The sequence below is a fragment of the Oncorhynchus nerka genome, linkage group LG9b (assembly GCF_034236695.1).
Source record: "Oncorhynchus nerka isolate Pitt River linkage group LG9b, Oner_Uvic_2.0, whole genome shotgun sequence".
Lineage (NCBI taxonomy): Eukaryota > Metazoa > Chordata > Actinopteri > Salmoniformes > Salmonidae > Oncorhynchus > Oncorhynchus nerka.
In genome coordinates, this window is record NC_088424.1 from 4,515,321 (window position 1) to 4,538,787 (window position 23,467).

Below are 23,467 nucleotides of genomic sequence, written 5' to 3' on the forward strand. Positions count from 1 at the left end.
GTGCTTGCCTACGGAGCTGTGAGGGGAACGGCACCTCAGTACCTCCAGGCTCTGATCAGGCCCTACACCCAAACAAGGGCACTGCGTTCATCCACCTCTGGCCTGCTCGCCTCCCTACCACTGAGGAAGTACAGTTCCCGCGCAGCCCAGTCAAAACTGTTCGCTGCTCTGGCCCCCAATGGTGGAACAAACTCCCTCACAACGCCAGGACTTGCGGAGTCAATCACCACCTTCCGGAGACACCTGAAACCCCACCTCTTTCAGGAATACCTAGGATAGGATAAAGTAATCCTTCTCACCCCCCCCCTTAAAAGATTTAGATGCACTATTGTAAAGTGGCTGTTCCACTGGATGTCTTAAGGTGAACGCACCAATTTGTAAGTCGCTCTGGATAAGAGCGTCTGCTAAATGACTTAAATGTAAATGTAATGCAGCTTGTGCCAGATCCTCCAGCAATGCGAGATTTGCCATTTTGGACAAGTCACAATGCATCAGTGTTGCCTTTTTTATATTGATGTATTATATAACTAAATTGCCTCCAACCTTACATTCCACACTCTTTCTAATTGACTTTATTATTCAATTAGGTTTAAATGGATTCATGTTTATGAATTCAATAGCACCCCTGAGAACTATTAGTAGCTTAAGTGTCTATAAAAGAAATACATGAATAAACTATTCATGTATTATATTTTTCCTTTCATAGTTGATGATTTGGTCCAGTATGCCAAGCCTTTCTCCATTTGGTGGATGCTATTTCATTAGCAGTTTGACTTTTCTACCACAAGGTGCTGTGCGTACGCACGGTCAAGAGTGTGCGTCAACATTAAGCACACTTGAGAAGTGTAAGTACAACTTGATCAATCCCACACTTTGATTCGAAACGAACGCACGCGTGGTTTACCAACATTTCTGTTCGAAGGCCCAGGTACCTTCTCCAGGATATATAAATATAGTTAACATAAGAGTCAAAAACACTTCACATGGTGGTCAAACATGTCATAACATACCTTTTTAATTCACATGATAGTCAAACATTTTTTGTAATACAAATACTCCAATATCAAACTGTAGGTTTTACTCTTCCATCATGCTCAGTTCACTATTGGACATAGGCCTACTGTACTGTAGGCTAATATGTTATTGGGTTGACGATGTGTTAAATATCACATTTTAGTCATTTAGCAGAGGTTCTTATCCAGAGCTACTTACAGTAGTGCGTTCACACATTTTTCATACTGGTCCCCTGTGGAAGTCAAACCCACAACCCTGGCATTGCAAGTGCCAGGCTGTACCAACTGAACCAACACGGGATACATTCACAAGCTGGCGTGGGCCGATGCCCTGGGGTTGTTGGATTAAACAAACATCATTTAAACAGATGTCCATATGTTTCCCTTTTCACATAATCAACATGGAATGAATAATATACCTTTTTAGTATAGGAAAATCACAAAAAAATGAATTGCTAAAGGTATGCTTACGAAACTCCTGATGTTGCGGTCATATAAACTGTGGTGAGACAGTTGCCATTTTCACTTGAGACCGTTTGCTACAGCAGGAAAAGATTCGTGCAGCAACAGGAAATGTGAATTGGGAAAGGTGAATTGAACATTTTTGTAGGGTTGATGAAATGTCAAATTCCAGACTTTAGAAGCCTCTTTAAAACTCACTACAAGTTCGCATTTTCTGCTGTGCAGTAAAATTCTCAGCAACAAGTGATCAAATTAAGATCCTACACCTGTACATCTTTTCAGTTTATTTCAAGCGTGACATCTTCAAATAACATAATAGTATAATCCCAGTGATCCCAGTATATACAGCGGCAACTGTTAGAATGACAGTATTGTTTATTCTTACAACAGTTAATATCAATAAATACTGAAATAATATCTCCAAGGGTCTCCAAAGTCTTTCAGATATAGTTTTTTGTTCGTCACTAGTGTTCTGAGTGTAACCAGTAGCACTACTTAAGAGTTGTAGCAGTCTGTCTGTGTATTTGTCTTTCCAGGAACCGGTTGACTTTACTCTGTAGTTGGGTTGCAATCCTGGTGTCTGTAATATACTGTATCTCCAGTGTCATGTTGAATTTGTGATAATCGTTGACACAGATACCAAGTCCATGGCAAAATACGTACCATGAATGAATATTCCATTCAGTGTAATTGAGTTCAAACAGAAGCAGAGTTTCACAAAACACTCTACGAATAACATTATTTACAAACGCCAATAATAACAAGACTGCCGCTGTCCTAAAGCAAAGTTTTTACCTCAGAGTTACTGAGGAGCCACTCCCAACATAAAACCCTGGGTAGAGTGGCTCAGTGAATTTGGTGTGGAATGTGTGCAGGTGTGTCCGTATGTTAGAGGAGACTCTGCAGAAGGACAAAATGCCGGCCTGCCAGTCCAGATACACTCCTACTCTGTAGTAAGGGGAGGATTGGACAGGAAACTCAGTGCAGTTATTATTGTGCCAGGTGGTGTTGCTGTGATTAGAGGACTCCAAACTCCAAGACTTACGATTGTATCCAAGCACACAGTCTTTACGCCCTCCTGTCCTGCTGATTCCTTTATATGCCATTCCTATAACAGCCCATTCCCCATTCCAATCTGCCTCCCAGTAACAGGGCCCGGGCCCAGATAGACCCTCTCTGCACAGCACCTGTTCGCAGTTCCCAAATCTCGCTGGGTGATCAGGATACCGCTGCTTCTCATCCACCCATGTCACCTTTCTGTTCCCCTCAGACAGAGAGAGGCGTCTGTGTGCTGTGTTTGGGTCCAGTGTGAGATCACGTGCATCTGAATGGGGAGATGAAGACATAACTGATCACATTTCATCAAATTATCCAACAATTGGGGGGGGAGCAACTAAGAAAAAAACTCCACAAAGCTTAAATGTTGGCTGGACTTAAAATGTAGAAAAATATCGAGATGACATGGAATACTCCATTAACTCAATTTTTTTTTTTTTTGCTAAATGTTGGTTGAATTAAACAATTGTTGTCTGAACTTAAATATTGAACATTTTCATTCTAACAGTAATGACGAGTTAAGTTTGCTGAGACCCCAACTTAAAATATTGTGTTGTCCTAAAATACATATTTCCTAGTGTGAATTTCAGCAAGTTACATTTTAATTTTATTACGTGTCAGGGACCGGTTTACAATTAAAGCATACATTTCAGAGGCTGAAATTATGCATTAAAACCAGATATAGCTAAAAAAAAAATGATTTTTTTCTCCCCATTAGTGAGATTGTTTGTACCTGTTTTATCTGGTCTATGCTTCATATAAGCATATCCAAATGAACTCACTGTCTGGTCCATCAACTGGATCATGACTGAAACTAGAAAGGAGTCAAAGTGGAACATTCCAACAGTCTCATGAGTAAATCAATTTAACTTTTCCCCAACTATCCACAATGTTTTGGTCAACCTAAAATATGAATTTCATAAAATACAAAAAATTGGTTAAATCAAAAAGGCTGTGGAACTAGTTACAACATCTTTTTGAGTTGGGCCACCTCAGTTATTTTTGTTTGTTTTACAGTGTATGATTATCTATCATGCCCAGTGGTGTAGTGGAGGTTTAAACGCACATAAACACCGTTAACCCACCTTTTTACTCACCCGAACGGCGATCATCGTTTACCTACTTATTGTTTTGCCACTACATCCCTGATCCTACCTCCATTATCAAAGTTTGAATTTGTGGGACATTTTCACGCTGGGAGAAATTTTACAGCATATGACGTCACAGTCAGAACGATTGGGAACTATTCCACGCTGGGAAGATTTTTTACATGGGACACGTAAAAATCTTGGGAAGTAGTTCCAACGCTGATTGTGACGGGAAGATTTTTTGAAAATTTAGTTCAATAGCTGGGACTATGTGGATGGCTGAGGTGTCATCGATCTCAAAAAAATCTTCCGCTCACACATCTGATTATTGACTCTACAGTTATTATGCAATTACTGATTGCCATTAGGCTACAATGGTTTGTTGAGCAATTACGAAAACCATTGCCATCAGAACCTATCCTATTTTTAAGTCACGTTGATATTTCCTATAGTGAAACATTCCATACAAAATAGCATAAGAAAACACTTGGAATACATAATACAAACACTTAAAAAAGTACAGAACAATATGAAAACTGTATTTGAATATGCTTTGAATTAAATAATTTAAGCGCACCCTCTCCCTCCTCTACCAGAGGACCTGAGCCCTGGGACCATGCCTCAGGACTACCTGGCCTGATGACTCCTTGCTGTCCCCGGGCCACCTGGTCATGCTGCTGTTCCAGTTTCAACGGTTCTGCCTGCGGCTATGGAATCCTGACCTGTTCACTGGATGTGCTATCTTGTCCCAGACTTGCTGTTTTCGACTCTCTCTCTACCGCACCTGCTGTCTCTAACTCTGAACGCTCGGCTATGAAAAGCCAACTGACATTTACTCCTGAGGGGCTGACCTGTTGCACCCTCTACAACCACTGTGATTTATTATTATTTGACCATGCTGGTCATCTATGAACATCTTGGCCATGTACTGTTATAATCTCAACCCGGCACAGCCAGAAGAGGACTGGCCACCCCTCAGAGCCTGGTTCCTCTCTAGGTTTCTTCCTAGGTTCCTGCCTTTCAAAGGAGATTTTCCTAGACACTGTGCTTCTACATCTGCATTGCTTGCTGTTTGGGGTTTTAGGCTGAGTTTCTGTATAGCACTGACATTGGCTGATGTAAAAAGGGCTTTATAAATACATTTTATTGATACTGTGAGCTATTTAGCCTATATTCTGGAATAACTTTCAGCACTGGACAGCTCCTGTGATGACAGTTACGTTTCACTTTGTAGCGAGTGCACTGCATGGTGTTTTGGGAAACGGGTATGACATCTTCGGACGTTATTGTTTTTTCCTATGCATCGTTTAAAACACTCGTGAGACTAATTTCAATCTTTATCGGGAAACCAGCCCTGATCATTTGAACATGTCTTTTCATGGCTTTGAGGGGAAATGTATATATTTATATATATATATTTATATACATTTATATATATACATTTATATATCTATTGTGTCCAGGAAAAAAATGTAGTAGGTCTACAACATAGCTGGTTGTCTTTCAATTCACTTTGACCAGTTAAAATGTTTTATTCAGATGTGTCCATCAGCTCAGAAAACAAGTGTACAAAATAAAATTATACACATGAATGGGATAAAAGTTTATTCATCCCAGCAATCAACACTCACATTTAATTTGACCTGGTTGGGTTGCGAAATCTCCAGATCCCATGCTGTAGGAAAAACAAAACAAATGAATAATATGCGCACACACACACAAATTAATGCAAGCATGTGCATTATGGACACTGCAACAGAGACAAAGAGCTTTAAACACAACTTTACTGGTCTGTTCCCACACTGGTTACTGGATGTTTGGCAACAATAAATGAGAAAATGGTACAACATACTTGAGTTTCTCCAGTTTACAGCAGGGATCCTCTAATATAGCAGAGAGCAGATTCACTCCTGAGTGATTGTAGCTCAAGTCCAGCTCTCTCAGGTGTGAGGGGTTTGACCGCAGAGCTGAGGCCAGAGAAGCACAGCCTTTCTTTGCGACTCCACAGAATGACAACCTGCAAGAGTTTATCATGAGTTTACATCCTCTAGTGGAGAAAATGGTAGCTGTGTATGTCTTCCTCAATCACTTAAAATGTGACATTTAAAAAATAAAATGGTCAAAAATATAATTAATAAATCCTTTTGTGACTCCCAAACCCGCATGCGGGAGCGTAATTTATTTTACTAGGCAAGTCAGTTAAGAACAAATTCTTATTTTCAATGACGGCCTAGGAACAGTGGGTTAACTGCCTGTTCAGGGGCAAAACGACAGATTTGTACCTTGTCAGCTCGGGGATTCGAACTTGCAACCTTTCGGTTACTAGTCCAACGCTCTAACCACTAGGCTACCCTGCCATAATCATTGCCTGAAACTAATTAGCATAACGCAACGGACATAAATATCCCTAGAAAATATTTCTATTCATGAAAATCACAAATGAAATATATTGAGACACAGCTTAGGCTTTTGTTAATCACCCTGTCATCTCAGATTTTCAAAATATGCTTTACAGCCAAAGCTAGACAAGCATTTGTGTAAGTTTATCGATAGCCTAGCATAGCATTATGCCTTGCTAGCAGCAGGCAACCTTGTCACGGAAAGCAGAAAATAAATCAAATTAAATTGTTTACCTTTGATGAACTTCAGATGTTTTCACTCACGAGACTCCCAAGTAGATAGCCAAAGTTCATTTTTCCCCAAAATATTATTTTTGTAGGCAAAATAGCTCCGTTTGTTCTTCACGTTTGGCTGAGAAATCGCCCGGAAATTGCGGTCACCACAACACCGAAAAATATTAGCTCCATAATATCGACAGAAACATGGCAAACGTTGTTTATAATCAATCCTCAAGGTGTTTTTCTAATATCTATTTGATAATATATCCGTCGGGACAATTCGTTTTTCAGTAGGACCGATTGGAGTAATGGCTACCTAATGGCTATTTTACGCGAGAATCTCTCTCGGAGCCACCATGTGACCACTTACGCAATGTGGCCGCCTACGGCTATTCTTCAACAGAAATGCGTAAAACTACGTCACAATGCTGTAGACACCTTGGGGAATACATAGAAAGCATAAGCTCGTTGATGGCACATTCACAGCTGAATAGGGACTCATTGGAACGCAGCGCTTTCAAAACCTGGGGCAATTCCGGATTGGATTTTTCTCAGGCTTTCGCCTGCAACATCAGTTCTGTTATACTCACAGACAATATCTTTACAGTTTTGGAAACGTTAGTGTTTTCTATCCAAAGCTGTCAATTATATGCATATTCTAGCATCTTGTCCTGACAAAATATCCCGTTTAAAACGGGAACGTTTTTTTTTTCCAAAAATGAAAATACTGCCCCCTAGTACCAACAGGTTTTAAATACATTAGAATTTAATAAATATTGAATCTTCATTTATGACAATCTTCTTTATGCAATTCGGTACATGGCATTTGGAAAGTATTCAAACCCCTTCCCTTTTTCCACATTTTGTTACGTTACAGCCTTATTCTTATTCTATTGTAAAGTGGCTGTTCCACTGGATGTCTTAAGGTGAACGCACCAATTTGTAAGTCGCTCTGGATAAGAGCGTCTGCTAAATGACTTAAATGTAAATGTTCTAAAATTGATTAAATAAGTTTCTCAATCTACATACAATACCCCATAAGTTTTTTTGTGTGTGCAGGTTTACTACAAATAAAAAACAGATACCTTATTTACATAAGTATTCAGACCCTTTGCTATGAGACTTGAAATTGAGCTCCGGTGCATTCTGTTTCCATTGAGCATCCTTGATGTTTCTACAACTTGATTGGAGTCCACATGTGGTAAATTCAATTGATTGAACATGATTTGGAAAGGCACACACCTGTCTATATAAGCTCCCACAGTTGGTAGTGCATGTCAGAGCAAAAACCAAGCCATGAGGTCGAAGGAATTGTTTGTAGAGCTCTGAGCCAGGATTGTGTCGAGGGACAGATATGGGGACGGGTAACAACATTTCTGCAGCATTAAAGGTCCCCAAGAACACTGTGGCCTCCATCACTCTTTAAATGGAAGAAGTTTGGAACCACCAAAACTCTTCCTAGAGCTGGCTGCCCGGCCAAACTGAGCAATTGGGGGAGAAGGGCCTTGGTCAGGGAGGTGACCAAGAACCCGATGGTCCCTCTGACAAAGCTCCAGAGTTCCTCTGTGGAGATGGAAGAACCTTCCAGAAGGATAACCATCTCTGCAGCACTCCACCTATCAGGCCTTTATGGTAGAGTGGCCAGACGGAAACTACTCCTCAGTAAAAAGGCACATGACAGCCCGCTTGGAGTTCCCCAAAAGGCACCTAAAGAACTCTCAGACCATGAAAAACAAGATTATCTGGACTGATGATACCAAGATTGAACTCTTTGGCCTGAATGCTAAGCGTCACGTCTGGAAGAAGCCTGGCACCATCCCTACTGTGAAACATGGTGGTGGCAGCATCATGCTGTGGGGATGTTTTTCAGCGGCAGGGACTAAAAGACTAGTCAGGATCGAGGGAAAGATGAACGGAGCAAAGTACAGAGAGATCCTTGATGAAAACCTGCTCCAGAGCGCTCAGGACCTCAGACTCGGGCGAAGGTTCACCTTCCAACAGGACAACAACCCTAAGCACACGTCCAAGACAAAGCAGGTGTGACTTTGGGACAAGTTTCTGAATGTCCTTGAGCGGCCCAGCCAGATCCCAGACTTGAACACGACCAAACATCTCTGGAGAGACCTGAAAATAGCTGTGCAGCGATGCCCCCCCCATCCATCCTGACTCAACCAGCTTGAGAGGATCTACAGAGAAAAATGGGAGAAACTCCCCAAATACAGGTGTGTCAAGATTGTAGCATCATACCAAAGAAGACTTGAGGCTGTAATCGCTGCCAAAAGTGCTTCAACAAAGTACTGAGTAAAGGGTCTGAATACTTATGTAAATGTTATATTTCCGTTTTTTTTTTACTACATTTGCTAACATTTCAAAACCTGTTTTTGCTTTGTTTATTATGGGGTATTGTGTGTAGATTGATTAGGGGAAAATACTATATAATCAATTTTAGAATAAGGCTGATACGTAACAAAATGTAGAAAAAGTTTAAATTCAGCTGACCTATTAGTCCGATATTGTCCTATACATATGGTTGATAATATAAGAACTAGTTAACTAATGCAGGAATACTGACCTCAGTGTCTCAAGTTTACAGTGTGGATTCTCCAGTCCAGCTGAGAGCAGTTCTGCTCCTGAATTCCGCAGGTCATTGTCACTCAGGTCCAGCTCTCTCAGGTTTGAAGAGTTTGACATTAGAACTGAGGCCAGATAAGCACAGCCTTTTGCTGTGACTCCACAAAATGACAACCTGCAGAGTGTATCATGAGTTTAAATCGTTTAGTAGTGAAAGTGGGAAATGGAAGCTTTGTATGTCTTCCTCAATCTCTGAAAATATGATAATTATTGATCACATTATTACATATAATTATTGCATCTTGAAAGTACTTTTTTTTAATACAATTGTATACTGTACAATAGATTTGAAATCAATCTTTCTCTTATGTAGTTAGGCTACTTAACTATGACATTTAAATTTGGCTGAGGTCAAACACATTAGTCTGATATTGTTGAAAGGGGAATAAAAGTGGATTTGAAGAACTATCCAAATGTGAACTAATACAGGAAAACTAACCTCAGTGTCTCAAGTTTACAGTGCGAATTCTCCAGTCCAACAGCGAGCAGCTTCACTCCTGAATCTGTCAGCAGGTTGTTGTCACTCAGGTCCAGCTCTCTCAGGTGGGAGAAGTTGAGAGCTGAGGCTAAAGCTTCACAGCATCTCTCTGTGAGGTTACATCCATTCAGCCTATGAAAAGGTAAAAATACTAATTTATCACAGTTACACAAATCTAGTGAACAAGTAGCTTATATTTTGATAAAATTGGGAAAATAATGAACATTCGACAGTTTAATTCCAAAACGCTATATATCCATTTGATTTTTAGATTTGATTTTATTGTTTAAAGAAATTATGAGAGTGGTGGTTTTTTCCCACTATCTAATCATGGTATGGTGTTGTTCAATGACAGACATGTATTTGTTTAAACTCTATCAGATAGACAAATCATGTTTTTTTGGCAAAATGCTACAGTGGCTTCAGAAAGTATTCACACCCCTGGACTTTTTCCACATTTTGTTGTGTAGATTTTTTGGGGTCACTGGCCTACACACACACACACACACACACACACACACACACACACACAATACTCCGTGATATCGAAGTGGAATTATGTTTTTAGAAAGTTTTACAAATTAATAAATGAAAAGCTGAAATGTCTTGAGTCAATAAGTATTCAACCCCAAACCTAAATAAGTTCAGGAGTAAAAAAAAGAAGAAGCTTAACAAGTCACATAAGTTGCATGGACTCACTCTGTGTGCAATAATATTGTTTAGCATTATTTTTGAATGACTACCTCATCTCTGTACCCCACACATACAATTATCTGTAAGGTCCCTCAGTCGAGCACTGAATTTCAAACGGATTCAACCACAACAACCAGGGAGGTTTTCCAACGCCTTGCAAAAAACGGCACCAATTGGTTGATGAGTAAAAAGAAAACATTGGAGAGAAAAAAGCAGCCATTGAATATCCCTTTGAGCATGGTGAAGTTATACATTACACTTTGGATGGTGTATCAATACACCCAGTCACTACGAAGATACATGCGTTCTTCCTAACTCAGTTGCCGGAGAGGGAGGAAACTGAGGCCAAAGGTGACTTTAAAACAGTTACAGAGTTGAATGGTTGTGATAGGAGAAAACTGAGGATGGATCAACAACATTGTAGTTACTCCACAATACTAACCTAATTGACAGTGAGAAGAAGGAAGCCTGTACTGAATAAAAAATATTTCAAGCTTAGTGGTGGCAGCATTATGGTATGGGTTTTGCGGACAGGGAAGTTTTGCAGGATAAAAAACAAACACAGGCTAAATCCGAGAAGAAAAGCTGGCTGTCTGCTTTCCACTAGACACGGAGATCAATTCACCTTTCAACAGGACAATAACCTAAAACATAAGGCCAAATCTACACGGGGGTTGCTTATCAAGAAGACCGTGAGTGTTCCTTGAGTGGCTGAGTATTTTTTAAACTTTTTTTTACTTAAATCTACTTGAAAGAGCTTGAAGAATTTAGAAAATAATAATGGGCAAATGTTGCACAATCCAGGTTTGGAAAATTCTTACCCAGAAAGACTCACAAGCTGTAATTGCTGCCAAAGGTGCTTTTACAAACTATTGACTTAGGGGTGTGAATACTTATATAAATACTTACATTTTTTATAAATGTGCACAGGCTAAATCTGCTAGGATTTAGCATGTGCTTAGCTCTATTCTGTTTCTTTCCGTTGTAGACCCCAGGAAGAGTAGCTGAGTAGAAAATCTTAATCTTAATCTTAATAAATACCAAAAAAATACAAAATATTTCAAAAAGCATGTTTTCACTTTGTCATCATAGGGTATTGCATGTAGGTGGGTGACAAAAAAAAGTTATTAATTGGTTAATTTCGAATTTAGGCTGTAACACAACAATATGTGGTCAAGGGGTATGAATACTTTCTGAAGGCACTGTATATATTCGCTTCAGGGAAATAATTAGTACTGCTAGATTTTGCAGAGCCAAATGTAACAAATAACTACATTTTTAATAAAGACATTTACAAATGATACATTTGTGAGGTATACATACACACACACGCTACCGTTCAAAAGTTTGGGGTCACTTAGAAATGTCCTTGTTTTTTAAAGAAAATTTAAAATATTGTCCATTAAAATAACATCAAATTGATCAGAAATACAGTGTAGACGTTTGTTGTAAATGACTATTGTAGCTGGAAACGGTAGATTAAAAAATAAGAAAATAAAAAAAGGAATATCTACATAGGCGTACAGAGGCCCATTATCAGCAACCATCACTCCTGTGCTCCAATGGCACGTTGTGTTACCTAATCCAAGTTTATCATTTTAAAAGGCTAATTAATCATTAGAAAACCCTTTTGCAATTATGTTAGCACAGCTGAAAACTGTTGTGATGATTTAAAGAAGCAATAAAACTGGCCTTCTTTAGACTAGTTGAGTATCTGGAGCATCAGCATTTGTGGGTTCGATTACAAGCTCAAAATAGCCAGAAACAAAGAACTTTCCCACTCCTTCTATTCTGGTTAGAGCCCGTTTGCGCTGTTCTGCGAAGGAAGTAGTACACCGAGTTGTACGAGATTTTCAGTTTCTTGTCAATTTCTCGCATGGAATAGCCTTCATTACGCAGAACACGAATAGACTGACACGTTTCAGAAGAAAGTTATTTGTTTCTGGACATTTTGAGCCTGTAATCGAACGTACAAATGCTGATGCTCCAGATACTCAACTAGTCTCAAGAAGGCCAATTTTATTGCTTCTTTAATCAAAACAACAGTTTTCAGCTGTGCTAACATAATTGCAAAAGGGTTTTCTATTGATCAATTAGCCTTTTTGAAAGGATAAACTTGGATTAGCTAACACAACGTGCCATTGGAGCACAGGAGTGATGGTTGCTGATAATGGGCCTCTACGCCTATATAGATATTCCATTTGAAAAAATCTGCCTTTTCCAGCTACAATAGTCATTTACAACATTAACAATGTCTACACTGTATTTCTGATCAATTTGATGTTATTTTAAATCAACATTTTATTTTCTTTAAAAAAACAAGGACATTTCTAAGTGACACCAAACTTTTGAATGGTGGTGTGAGTTATAAAAAATCAATACAGTAATATAAGATCTGTAAAACATTTAAATTTTACATTTTAGTCATTTAGCAGATGCTCTTATTCAGAGTGACTTGCAATAAGTGCATTCATCTTAAGACCACATGGAATGGAATGTTTGTATCCTGTATGATTGACTATACAGTCAAACATACAGGTCATGAACATTCCATTCAATCTAAACAATGGATATCTAAAATCTATGAATGAAAAATTTGAGAACATTAATATTTTCCACACACATTAAGGTACCCATAAGCAATCATTTCTGATGTCAAAAACACATGTGAAATTGGAGGATATAGCATTTTGGAAATAAACTCTTCACATGTATAATATAATTGCATTTTGATTGACCATTTATAATAATATAGTATGTTTTCAACTCACAGAGATGTTCTGGAGGCTTTGACGACTGGCAACAGTCTCAGAAGCCCCTTTTCTGATCTGGAGTATTTCTTCAGATCAAACACAACCAGCTCCTCTTCTGAAGTCAACAACACAAAGACCAGAGCTGACCACTGTGCAGGTGAGAGTTCTTCTCTGGAGACATTTCCTGAGCTCAGGTAGTTTTGGATCTCCTTCACCAGTGAATGGTCATTTAGTTCATTTAGACAGTGGAACAGATTGATGCACTTCTCTGGAGAGTGATTTTTTCTGATCTTCCTCTTTATGTACTTGACTGTTTGCTCATGGCACTGAGAGCTGCTTCTCGTGCTCCTTGCCGGTGTCAGTAGGCCATGTAAGTGAGACTGATTGGACTCTAGTGAGAGGCCCAGAAGGAAGCGGAGGAACAGGTCCAGGTGTCCATTGTTACCCCGTAAGGCTTTATCCACAGCACTCTTGTGAAAGGTGAAGGCAGATTTGAATGTAAACTTCCTAAGAATGTTTCTGATGGTGGAAAGTTCTTTGTTCATTAGGTTTACATTGTTGTTGTTGTATGATAAAAAGACATACAATGCAGCCAGAAACTCCTGGATGCTCAGATGCACAAAGCAGTACACCTTCTCCTGGAACGGCCCATAATCCTCTCTGAAGAGCTGTGTGAACACTCCCAAGCGTTCCGAAGCTTCTCTGGCACTAATGCAACACTCTTGCAGATCTGACTCATAGAAAATTAGGTTGCCATTTTTTAGCTGTTGAAAAGCCAGTTTTCCAAGTGCCATAATGCTCTCTTTATCCCAGTGTGGCTCTCCCTCGCCTTTCTCATTATATTTCTCGTTCATCTGTTTAGCATGAAACACCAGTAAACCAAGGAATAATTGAGTCAGAGTCTTTGGTATTTCTCCATTCGTATCTGTGCTCAATATGCGCTCCAGAACTGTAGCTGCGATCCAACAGAAGACTGGTATGTGGCACATGATGTGGAGACTCCTTGATGTCTTAATGTGTGAGATGATTCTGTTTGCCAGATTCTCATCACTGAACCTCTTCCTGAAGTACTCCTCCTTCTGTGGGTCATTGAACCCTCGTACTTCTGTCACCTGGTCAACACACCTAGAAGGAATCTGATTGGATGCTGCAGGTCTGGAGGTTATCCAGAGGCGAGCAGAGGGAAGCAGATTCCCATTGATGAGGGATTTCAGAAGCACATCCACTAAGGTTGGCTCTGTAGCTTTATCCCAGCTATCATTCTTCTTGTAGTCTAGAGGCAATCGACACTCATCTAGACCATCAAGGACAAATAGAACTTTGTACTTGCTCTCATTGTAGTTTGGGTTTCCTGAGTCTTGTAATTTTGTGAAAACCTGATAGAGAAATTCCTTCTCAATCACTTTTGCCTCTCTGATGCATTCATGAACAAGATCCACTAAACTCAGCATTTTCTTCCGCACCAAATTTAGCTCTCGAAAAGGCAGTGAAAATATGAACTGGATATCTTGATTTTTTTTTCCTTCAGCCCAGTCCAAAATGAACTTAAGTACAGAGAATGTTTTTCCAATGCCAGCGACTCCCTTCGTCAGCACAGTTCTGGTAGGTTTGTCTTGTCCAGTTACAAATGTAAAGATGTTATTGCATTCGATCAACCTTTCTTCTGTCGCTGCTGGTGTGATGGATGCGATCTCAATCTGTCTTACCTCGTGTTCATTATTGACCTCTTCACTTCCGCCCTCTGTGATGTAGAGTTCTGTGTAGATCTTATTGAGAAGTGTTTTCTTTCCCTGTTTTGGCACCCCCTCAAATACATGCTGAATCTTCTCCTTCAGTTTGTATTGGAATTTACGTCGGTACTTCTCAACATCTTCATACGAAGGACCTGACAATGGATATACAATTACAGTTTAAGATTAGGTATAATCAAGGTTTGATTGTGATTAGCGACTCAAATATCAGTCTCTCCGTGATTTTGCGAAGCCAAAGAGGTGTTTTCATTTTAATAAAGTTATTGTTTAAGTGGCTTAATAATTGAACAGTGCACAAAGGGTACTTGCGACTGTGATTCCTGAAATGCAGCGCTTGTTGGAGTATTTTTTTAAATGTATTCTGAAATTATACTTCTGTTGCATTGTTTGCTAGCTGGTTAGCTAGCTCATTGGCCACAATTGGAAAATGTTGCTAACGCTAGCTAGCAAGTTAATATAACTTATTCTCTCGATGTATGTTAGACAGCTAAGTTCGTTGTATCTGAATATAACTCTCAACTGCTGTCAACATCAGAATAAGATTTGCAAGCACTAGTTTGGTCCAGAAGTGGTTAACAGCTTTGCTGACAGTGCATTCAGAGCCATCCAGTGGCTAGCCAAACTACAGAATTGTGTGTTGTAACGTAACTAAAGTTCGGGAGGAAAGACCACACATGAAACAATTTACATTTCCTCCCCTTTTGACAATCAAACAATTTAGAACTCCTTGTCAGGGCTGGACTACCCCATTTGGGGCCCCGGGACACAGATCTCCAGGGGGTCCCCACTTTTTAGGAAAACATATACAGTGGGGCAAAAAAGTATTTAGTCAGCCACCAATTGTGAAAGTTCTCCCACTTAAAAAGATGAGAGAGGCCTGTAATTTTCATCATAGGTACACTTCAACTATGACAGACAAAATGAGAAAAAAATCCAGAAAATCACATTGTAGCAGTACGACTCTCCCTGAACCGAACCTCCCGCCAAGCCACCATACAACACAGCAACTTCCTCTGACCCACTGTCCCAACCATCTCCTTTCTTGGCTGCAGTCCACCAGCAAATCATGCAGCAAAACCTCCACGTCCCAAAGCTTCCCTGATCTTTCGGCCATTGTCGGGATTCCTACCGGGATTCCCTTGCACGACAGTCACCATTCATACCCAAGCCCACGGTTTCGCCATAACCAGATGCTATCGCAGTCCGACAATCACACACGATCATACTGACGTCCTCCTTTGCTGAAGCCTGTTCATCTGGTTCACATCGGATTAGCCATGACGCGTTTCTCCATTCAAATCGTTTGCTCAATCTACACGTCTCCAAACTCATTCCTCTGACAGTGCAAATTGGACACCAAAAATTGCAAATTGCCTTGCAAAATGTCAGAATTGTCGCAGCAGAGTAAATCATTTTTGCCCGCAAATGTATATTAAAAAAATGTAATCCATGGTTTGGTTTTCTATAACAGCCACTACAAACTTCAGCTAACTTTAGCCACCGCTAGTTATACATCAATGGAAGTGATTTGGCCATGAAATTATTAACAGGCACTGCATACCCCTATCACTCCCATAGATATTGTCGTAGCAGTGGTGAAAGTTAGCTGAAGTTTGTAGTGGCTGTTTAAAGAGAATTGAACCATACATTTAAAAAAAATCCTGGCCCATAGTTCCTCACCCTGAAAGCAGTCTATCTAATATTAAGTTGTAAAATACAACCTTTTAATGCGACATTCTGGGAATACTATTATTTTTTTTTAAATGAGAAGACATATAGTTGTATTGAATGCCTCTCTCCATAGTGAGATTTTATGTTATTTACCATCATCTGTAGAGTTAACAGTAGTGAGTTTATGTTCCTTAACATGGTCTCCAGGCTCAGTGTGGTTGGAGAGATCTGCAGAAGCATCCTGAACATCCTGAACTGGTACGGTGCTTGTGTTCAGGTTGGGCCTGGTTGGTATGGCTGATACTCCTGCTGTGGCTTGGTGTTCTGTCACTGACATTGGAACTAGATAAAACAAAAATGTATATACATTGATGTATTGATCAGTCAAGGAGGTCTGCATTTGTTTTATTTTGGAGGAACTAAATAATGTATGATAAAGTGGTCCTCCAAAGAAAGGGGTAGTGGGGCTGCAATTAAAGAAAATATATTCCCCTCCTTAAATAACTCTTTCCCTCCTAGTCGGCAAACACATCTGGTTTCAATCAAATGTGCATTTTAGAATGATTACAGTCTCAAGCATATAGTATGACTCCTGAGCTATTTTTAGTCTGTCTTTAACTTACCAGCTAGATCATTCCGTTTAATCTTTTGCAGAATATGGTGTGTCATCTCCAGAGCACCAGCTTCCCTATAGGTATGCACCATCTGATCCACTGTGTCCTCTCTTTTAGCATTTTCCAGCCTGCTAACTGGGATGGGAGATGAGCCACCCGAAACAGGCTGCTTCAGGTACCACTGAAATGACTTCAACTCCTCACTGGTCAGTTGTTGTAGAATAGCTAGCAACCGCTCTGGGACAGGTGTGGGTGGAGCAGGTGATGAGGTGTCCATTTTAGATCACTTGACACTATTAAACAACAGAACAAGTAAAATGTGTATATAACGTTCACACAAAACACAACACTAGGCCCCTGTCAATTGTGTCAATCTGCTGTTGATATGGCATTATTGGAGGACTGAATAGTTTGGGGGAGCATGTCTTTGGCAATTGAATGAGGGGAGCTATTTAAAAATGGGGATGGATAGCCAACTTGAACAAGCTAAATTAAGTATGCAGCAGTGGCGGTTGGTGCCATTTTCTTTTTTTTGACCATGGCCTTATTTCTATTACAGCATATTGGATGACTATCATTTACTGTATATTCCATTCACCCAGCTCAATGTAACATTAATAGATTTAGGCTAGCTACTACATGATGCTCATTTTCCCTATACCCATCATGAATGAGGTTGCTACAACCTACGAATGAAAGTTTACAATGTAGGTGCACAGGACGAGTGCAAAATGCCAAACCTTCATACCATAACTGCTAACTGCTACACACAGCCTATATCGTTGTCACCATATTAACTAGCGTCATAGTCAACATAGCTACTAGAACTAACACATTAGTAAACCAGCTACAATCATGCAGTACAGTGTACAGCAAGAAGTTTAGCAGTTACACCGGTGGCAATACATTTTATAAAACCAAAAACTTACCTTGACTTGGAAGAGTTAAGTGTTGGATAGCCATAGCCAGATAGCTAACATAGCATCTCCGCTTGAGCAGGGTGTTTGACTATGCTAAACTAGCTAGCTGCATTCCCTAGCTAAGAAAGTGAAAGTGAATAAAGAATAAATAATAGCTAGCTCTCTCGTTCTCTCAATTGCTTCTCCTTCATTTTTGAATAAATACATTTGTTCAAAACTGTTCAACTAGTCTTTCTCTCTGTCAACTACTCACCATATTTTATGCACTGCAGTGCTATCTAGCTGTAGCGTATGCTTTCAGTACTAGATTCTTTCTATGATCCTTTGATTGGGTGGACAACATGTCAGTTCATGGACAAAGAGCTCTGATAGGTTGGAGAATGTCCTCCAGAAGTTGTCAAACTTACTGTGTAAGTCTATGGAATGGGGTGAAAACAATGAGCTTCCTAGGTTTCGTATTGAAGTCAATGTACAATGAAGTCAGTGCATTCGGAAAGTATTCAGACCCCTTCACTTTTTCCACATTTTGTTACGTTACAGCCTTATTCTAAAATTGATTACATAAAACAAAATCCTCAATCTACACACAATACCCCATAATGACAAAGCGTAAACATGTTTTTAGAAATGTTAGCAAATGTTATTATTTTGTCATATATATTTACATAAATATTCAGACCCTTTGCTATGCGACTCAAAATTGAGCTCAGGTGCATCCAGTTTCCAATGATCATCCTTGAGACGTTTCTACAACTTGGAGTCCACATGTGGTACATTCAATTGATTGGACATGCTTTGGAAAGGCACACACCTTTCTATATAAGCTCCCACAGTGGACCGTGCATGTCAGAGCAAAAACCAAGCCATTAGGTTGAAGGAATTGTCGCTAGAGCTCTAAGACAGGATTGTGACAAGGCACAGATCTGGGGAAGGGTACCAAAATAATTATGTAGCATTGGTCCCCAAGAACACGGTGGCCTCCATCATTCTTAAATGGAAGAAGTTTGGAACCACCAAGACTCTTCCTAGAGCTGGCCGTCCGGCCAAACTGAGCAATCGGGGGAGAAGGACGTTGGTCAGGGAGGTGACCAAGAACCTGATGGTCACTCTGACAGAGCTCTAGAGTTCCTCTGTGGAGATGGTTGTCCTTCTGGAAGATTCTCCCATCTCTGCAGCACTCCACCGATCAGGCCTTTATGGTAGAGTGGCCAGACGGAAGCCACTCTTCAGTAAAAGGCACATGACAGTCCGATTGGAGTTTGCCAAAAGACACCTAAAGGACTCTCAGACCATGAGAAACAAGATTCTCTGGTCTGATGATACCAAGATTGAACTCATTAGCCTGAATGCCAAGCGTCACGTCTGGAGGAAACCTGGCACCATTCCTACTGTGAAGCATGGTGGTGGCAGCATCATGCTGTGGGAATGACTTTCAGCGGCAGGGACTGGGAGACTAGTCAGGATTGAGGGAAAGATGAACGGAGCAAAGTACAGAGAAATCCTTGATGAAAACCTCCTCCAGAGCAGTGTCACCTTCCACCTGGACAACGGCCCTAAGCACACAGCCAAGACAACACAGGAGTGGCTTCGGGACAAGCCTATGAATGTCCTTGAGTTGCCCAGCCAGAGCCCGGATTTGAACCCGATCTAACATCTCTGGAGAGACCTGAAAATAGCTGTGCAGCGACGCTCACCATCGAACCTGACAGAGCTTGAGAGGATCTGCAGAGATGCATCAGAGAAACTGCCCACATACAGGTGTGCCAAACTTGTAGCGTCATACCCAAGAAGACTCAAGGCTGTAATCTCTGCTAAAGATGCTTCAACAAAGTACTGAGTAAAGTGTCTGAATACTTTTTGTTTTACATTTGCAAGTGTTTAGAAAAATAAAAGAATTGGGTATTGTGTATAGATTGATGAAGATTTATTCATCAATCCCCTGGGAATGCACAGCACCCAGAGGATGACAGAAACTACCTGTCCTCCGGCTACACCATGGTGCTACCCCAGAGAGTGCTGTTGAGGCTACTGTAAACCTTCATTGCAAAACAGTATGTTTTAATCAATTATTTGTGAATATATACTTAAAGTGTTATAATAACCATGTATCTCTCTCTCGGACAAGGGGACTTTTATCAAAATATTTGGCTATATACACTAACGGTCAAAAGTTGACACCTACTCATTCAAGGGTTTTTCTTTATTTTGACTATTTTCTACATTGTAGAATAATAGTGAAGACATCACAACTATGAAATAACACATATGGAATCATGTAGTAACCAAAAAAGTGTTAGAACATTTGTTTATTTTAGATTCTTCAAAGTAGCCACCCTTTGCCTTGATGACAGCTTTGCACACTCTTGGTATTCTCTCAACCAGCTTCACCTGGAATGCTTTTCCAACCGTCTTGAAGGAGTTCCCACATATGCTGAGCACTTGTTGGCTGCTTTTCCTTCACTCTGCGGTCCGACTCATCCCAAACCATCTCAATTTGGTTGAGATCGGGGGATTGTGGAGGCCAGGTCATCTGATACAGCACTCCATCACTCTCCTTCTTGGTAAAATAGCCCTTACACAGCCTGGAGGTGTGTTGGGTCATTGTCCTGTTGGAAAAAAAAGATAGTCCCACTAAGCACAAACCAGGTGGGATGGTGTTTCGCTGCAGAATGCTGCGGTATCCATGCTGGTTAAGTGTGCCTTGAATTCTAAATAAATCACAAACAATGTCACCAGCAAAGCACCCCCACACCATAACACCTCCTCCTCCATGCTTTACGGTGGAAAATACACATGCGGAGATCATCCGTTCACCCACACTGCGTCTCACAAAGACACGCCGGTTGGAACCAAAAATCTCCAATTTGGACTCCAGACCAAAGGACACATTTCCACCGGTCTAATGTCCATTGCTCGTGTTTCTTAGCCCAAGGAAGTCTCTTCTTCTTGTTGGTGTCCTTTAGTGGTGGTTTCTTTGCAGCAATTCAACCATGAAGGCCTGATTCACAGTCTCTTCTGAACAGTTGACGTTGAGATGTGTTACTTGAACTCTGTGAAGCATTTATTTGGGCTGCAATTTGAGGCTGGTAACTCTAATTAACTTATCCTTTGCAGCAGAGGTAACTCTGGGTCTTCCATTCCTGTTGCGGTCCTCATGAGAGCCAGTTTCATCATAGCGCTTGATGGGTTTTGCGACTGCACTTGCAGAAACGTTCAAAGTTCTTGAAATGTTCCGTATTGACTGACCTTCATGTCTTAAAAGTAATAATGGACTGTCGTTTCTCTTTGCTTATTTGAGCTGTTCTTGCCATAATATGGACCAGCCCTATTTTGGTAAAAGACCATCTTCTGTATACCCCCCTACCTTGTCACAACACAAGTGATTGGCTCAAACGCATTAAGAAGGAAAGAGTTTCCACAAATTAACTTAAGGCACACCTGTTAATTTCAATGCATTCCAGGTGACTACCTCATGAAAGCTGGTTGAGAAAATGCCAAGCGTGTGCAAAGCTGTAATCAAGGCAAAGGGTGGCTATTGATTTGTTTAACACTTTTTTGGTTACTATATGATTCCATATGTGTTATTTCATAGTTTGTCTTCACTATTATTCTCCAATGTAGAAAATAGTAAAAATAGAGAAAAACCCTTGAAAGAGTAGGTGGTTCTAAAACCTTTGACCGGTAGTTTATATAGCCGAATATATTGATAAAAGTCCCCTTGTCCGAGAGAGACTTACATGGTTATTAAAAAACACTAAGTATATATTCACGCCGCCAAATAATTGATTAAAACACACTGTTTTGCAATGAAGGTTTACAGTAGCCTCAACCGCACTCTCTGGGGTAGCACCAATGGTATAGCCGGAGGACAGCTAGTTTCCGTCATCCTCTGGGTACCGTGCATTTGGAAAATATTCAGACCCCTTGACTTTTTCCACATTTTGTTTTACGTTACAGCCTTATCCTAAAATGGACCAAAAAAAAATGTCATCAATCTACACACATTACACGATAAATTAAAAACATTTTTGCAAATGTAAAAAATAATATATTAACTTTACATAGGTATTCAGACACTTTACTCAGTACTTTGTTGAAGCATCTTTGGCAGAGATTACAGCCACGAGTCTTCTTGGGTATGACGCTACAAGCTTGGCACACCTGTATGTGGGGAGTTTCTCTGATGCAGATCCTCTAAAGTTCTGTCAGGTTCGATGGAGAGTGTCGCTACACAGCTATTTTCAGGTCTCTCCAGAGATGTTCTATCGAGTTCAAATCCGGGCTCTGTCTGGGCATCTCAAGGACATTCAGAGACTTGTCATAGTTTTTATGTTTTCACTATTATTCTACAATGTAGAAAATAGTTTAAAAAACAAAGAAAAACCCTTGAATGAGTGGTGTTCTAAAACTTTTGAAAGGTAGTGTAGGTCAGACACTTCAGAACAAACTTCCTTTAGATTTTTATTTGTGGGGGGGACTATCTGTTGTTCCATGTAGTGAATCTGTTAAATGCGTTTGTATGGGCTAAAAGCATTATTTTTTTATATATATAAACATTGTATACTACCCCCACGCGGCTTAGACAAAGCTTGGACTGTAATGGTTAACAGTTTAAGGAACAAAGAGTAACAAAGAGTAAGATGGTAAAAACCAGCTCTCACTTTAAGAAGCAGTACTACTCAGCCTGAAATGGAACTCAACTACTGACAAACACTTGAATCGTATCATAGCGGAAACATACCAGTCTTAGCTTTCAGGAATGGGGTCATATAGCTAATGGCCCAAACCGTTCAAATGCTAAAACTGGCTGAGAGGAAATCAAGGGGGTTTGTGGGATTTGTCCGCAATTTCGGGGCCATGGGGTGACGAACAAATAACATATATGTAAAGCTCTGACTTTGACTTCTGATTGACTTACATGTGAAGTTAAAAATGTTCCATTCAGTAGTGGTTCACTTTCTTGTCAGGTAATATTGAGTAACCTTTTATTAAATCGGGGAAATGTGAGCAGGGTTCCACAATATTAATCAATAATATGTACAAATAAATATTTAAGTATTACCTCTGTTTGCTCTGTTAAAATAGTAAAAGTCAAGTTCACTTACTTCATTCTCTCTTCTCTTTAAAGCAGCATATTCTGCCTTGGTTCTCTAAAATAACGACACTGACAGGAAACTACTATAATCAGGAAGCTTTAAAGTTGCCTTGTCATGAGTTTTAGGGTGTTCTCACACTTGGTTCTATTCATCCAATTTTTGTGAACGTTATTAAGAGTATTTCTAATTTTCTTGATTTCTTGTCAGCCCATATGTAGGAGAGTTAAAAGGGTTATTCCATCAATCTTCAAATGATTAGAATAGTACACAACACAGAACAGAACAACCAGGTTGAGAGTCAGTGGCCCAAACCTGCGAACAGGAATATTCCAAGTTCAGACAGAAGGGTGGAGTCAGATCGCTATGATCACCAGGAACTTTACTTTTGGTTTCTCATTTCAATTGTTGCGCAACTAGTGCTGCCTGTTGATGTTAAATAGGCAGCTACAGTAACTGGATGATATTAACATCTTCGGTTTTTATTTCATTAAATGTATGTTATTTCATCTGGGTGCTTACGTCACCTACTAACACTCTGGTACTACCCGTAGCTCCCGTTCTCATCAGTTTTAGAAAACACAGAAAGGTGTGTTGCAGATTACTCCTGTGTAGAAGTCCATAAC

The 23,467-nt window shown here is 40.1% G+C and overlaps 1 protein-coding gene across 3 annotated transcripts; it reads right to left on the bottom strand.

Moving 5' to 3' along the window:
• Positions 1–984: 984 nt before the first annotated feature.
• On the bottom strand, positions 985–23,171 carry LOC115114140 (NACHT, LRR and PYD domains-containing protein 3-like). 3 transcript variants are annotated; one of them, XM_029642150.2, is made up of 9 exons: positions 22,854–23,168; positions 16,838–17,121; positions 16,368–16,556; positions 12,811–14,677; positions 9,308–9,478; positions 8,810–8,983; positions 5,472–5,636; positions 5,251–5,294; positions 985–2,799 (listed from the first exon to the last, which is right to left on the bottom strand). In XM_029642150.2, exons 2-9 carry the CDS (start codon positions 17,103–17,105, stop codon positions 2,267–2,269), a joined length of 3,411 nt encoding a protein of 1,136 aa, XP_029498010.1. In that variant the 5' UTR covers positions 17,106–17,121; positions 22,854–23,168; the 3' UTR covers positions 985–2,266. The 3 variants fall into 3 exon arrangements, with proteins under 3 accessions (XP_029498010.1, XP_064869357.1, XP_064869356.1); XM_065013285.1 differs by lacking the exons at positions 5,251–5,294; positions 5,472–5,636 and having other exon boundaries at positions 2,707–2,799; positions 22,854–23,171; XM_065013284.1 differs by lacking the exons at positions 985–2,799; positions 5,251–5,294; positions 5,472–5,636 and adding an exon at positions 5,667–8,423 and having other exon boundaries at positions 22,854–23,171.
• Between the last annotated feature and the right edge of the window lie 296 nt (positions 23,172–23,467).

Coding starts and splice junctions, on each gene's coding strand:
- LOC115114140 (XM_029642150.2), bottom strand. CDS start 17,105: ATGGACACCTCATCACCTGCTCCACCCACACCTGTCCCAGAGCGGTTG. Junction 9,479..12,810: donor AAAGCCTCCAGAACATCTCT/GTGAGTTGAAAA, acceptor ACCTTTTCATAG/GCTGAATGGATGTAACCTCA. Junction 5,295..5,471: donor TGTAAACTGGAGAAACTCAA/GTATGTTGTACC, acceptor TTTTTCCTACAG/CATGGGATCTGGAGATTTCG.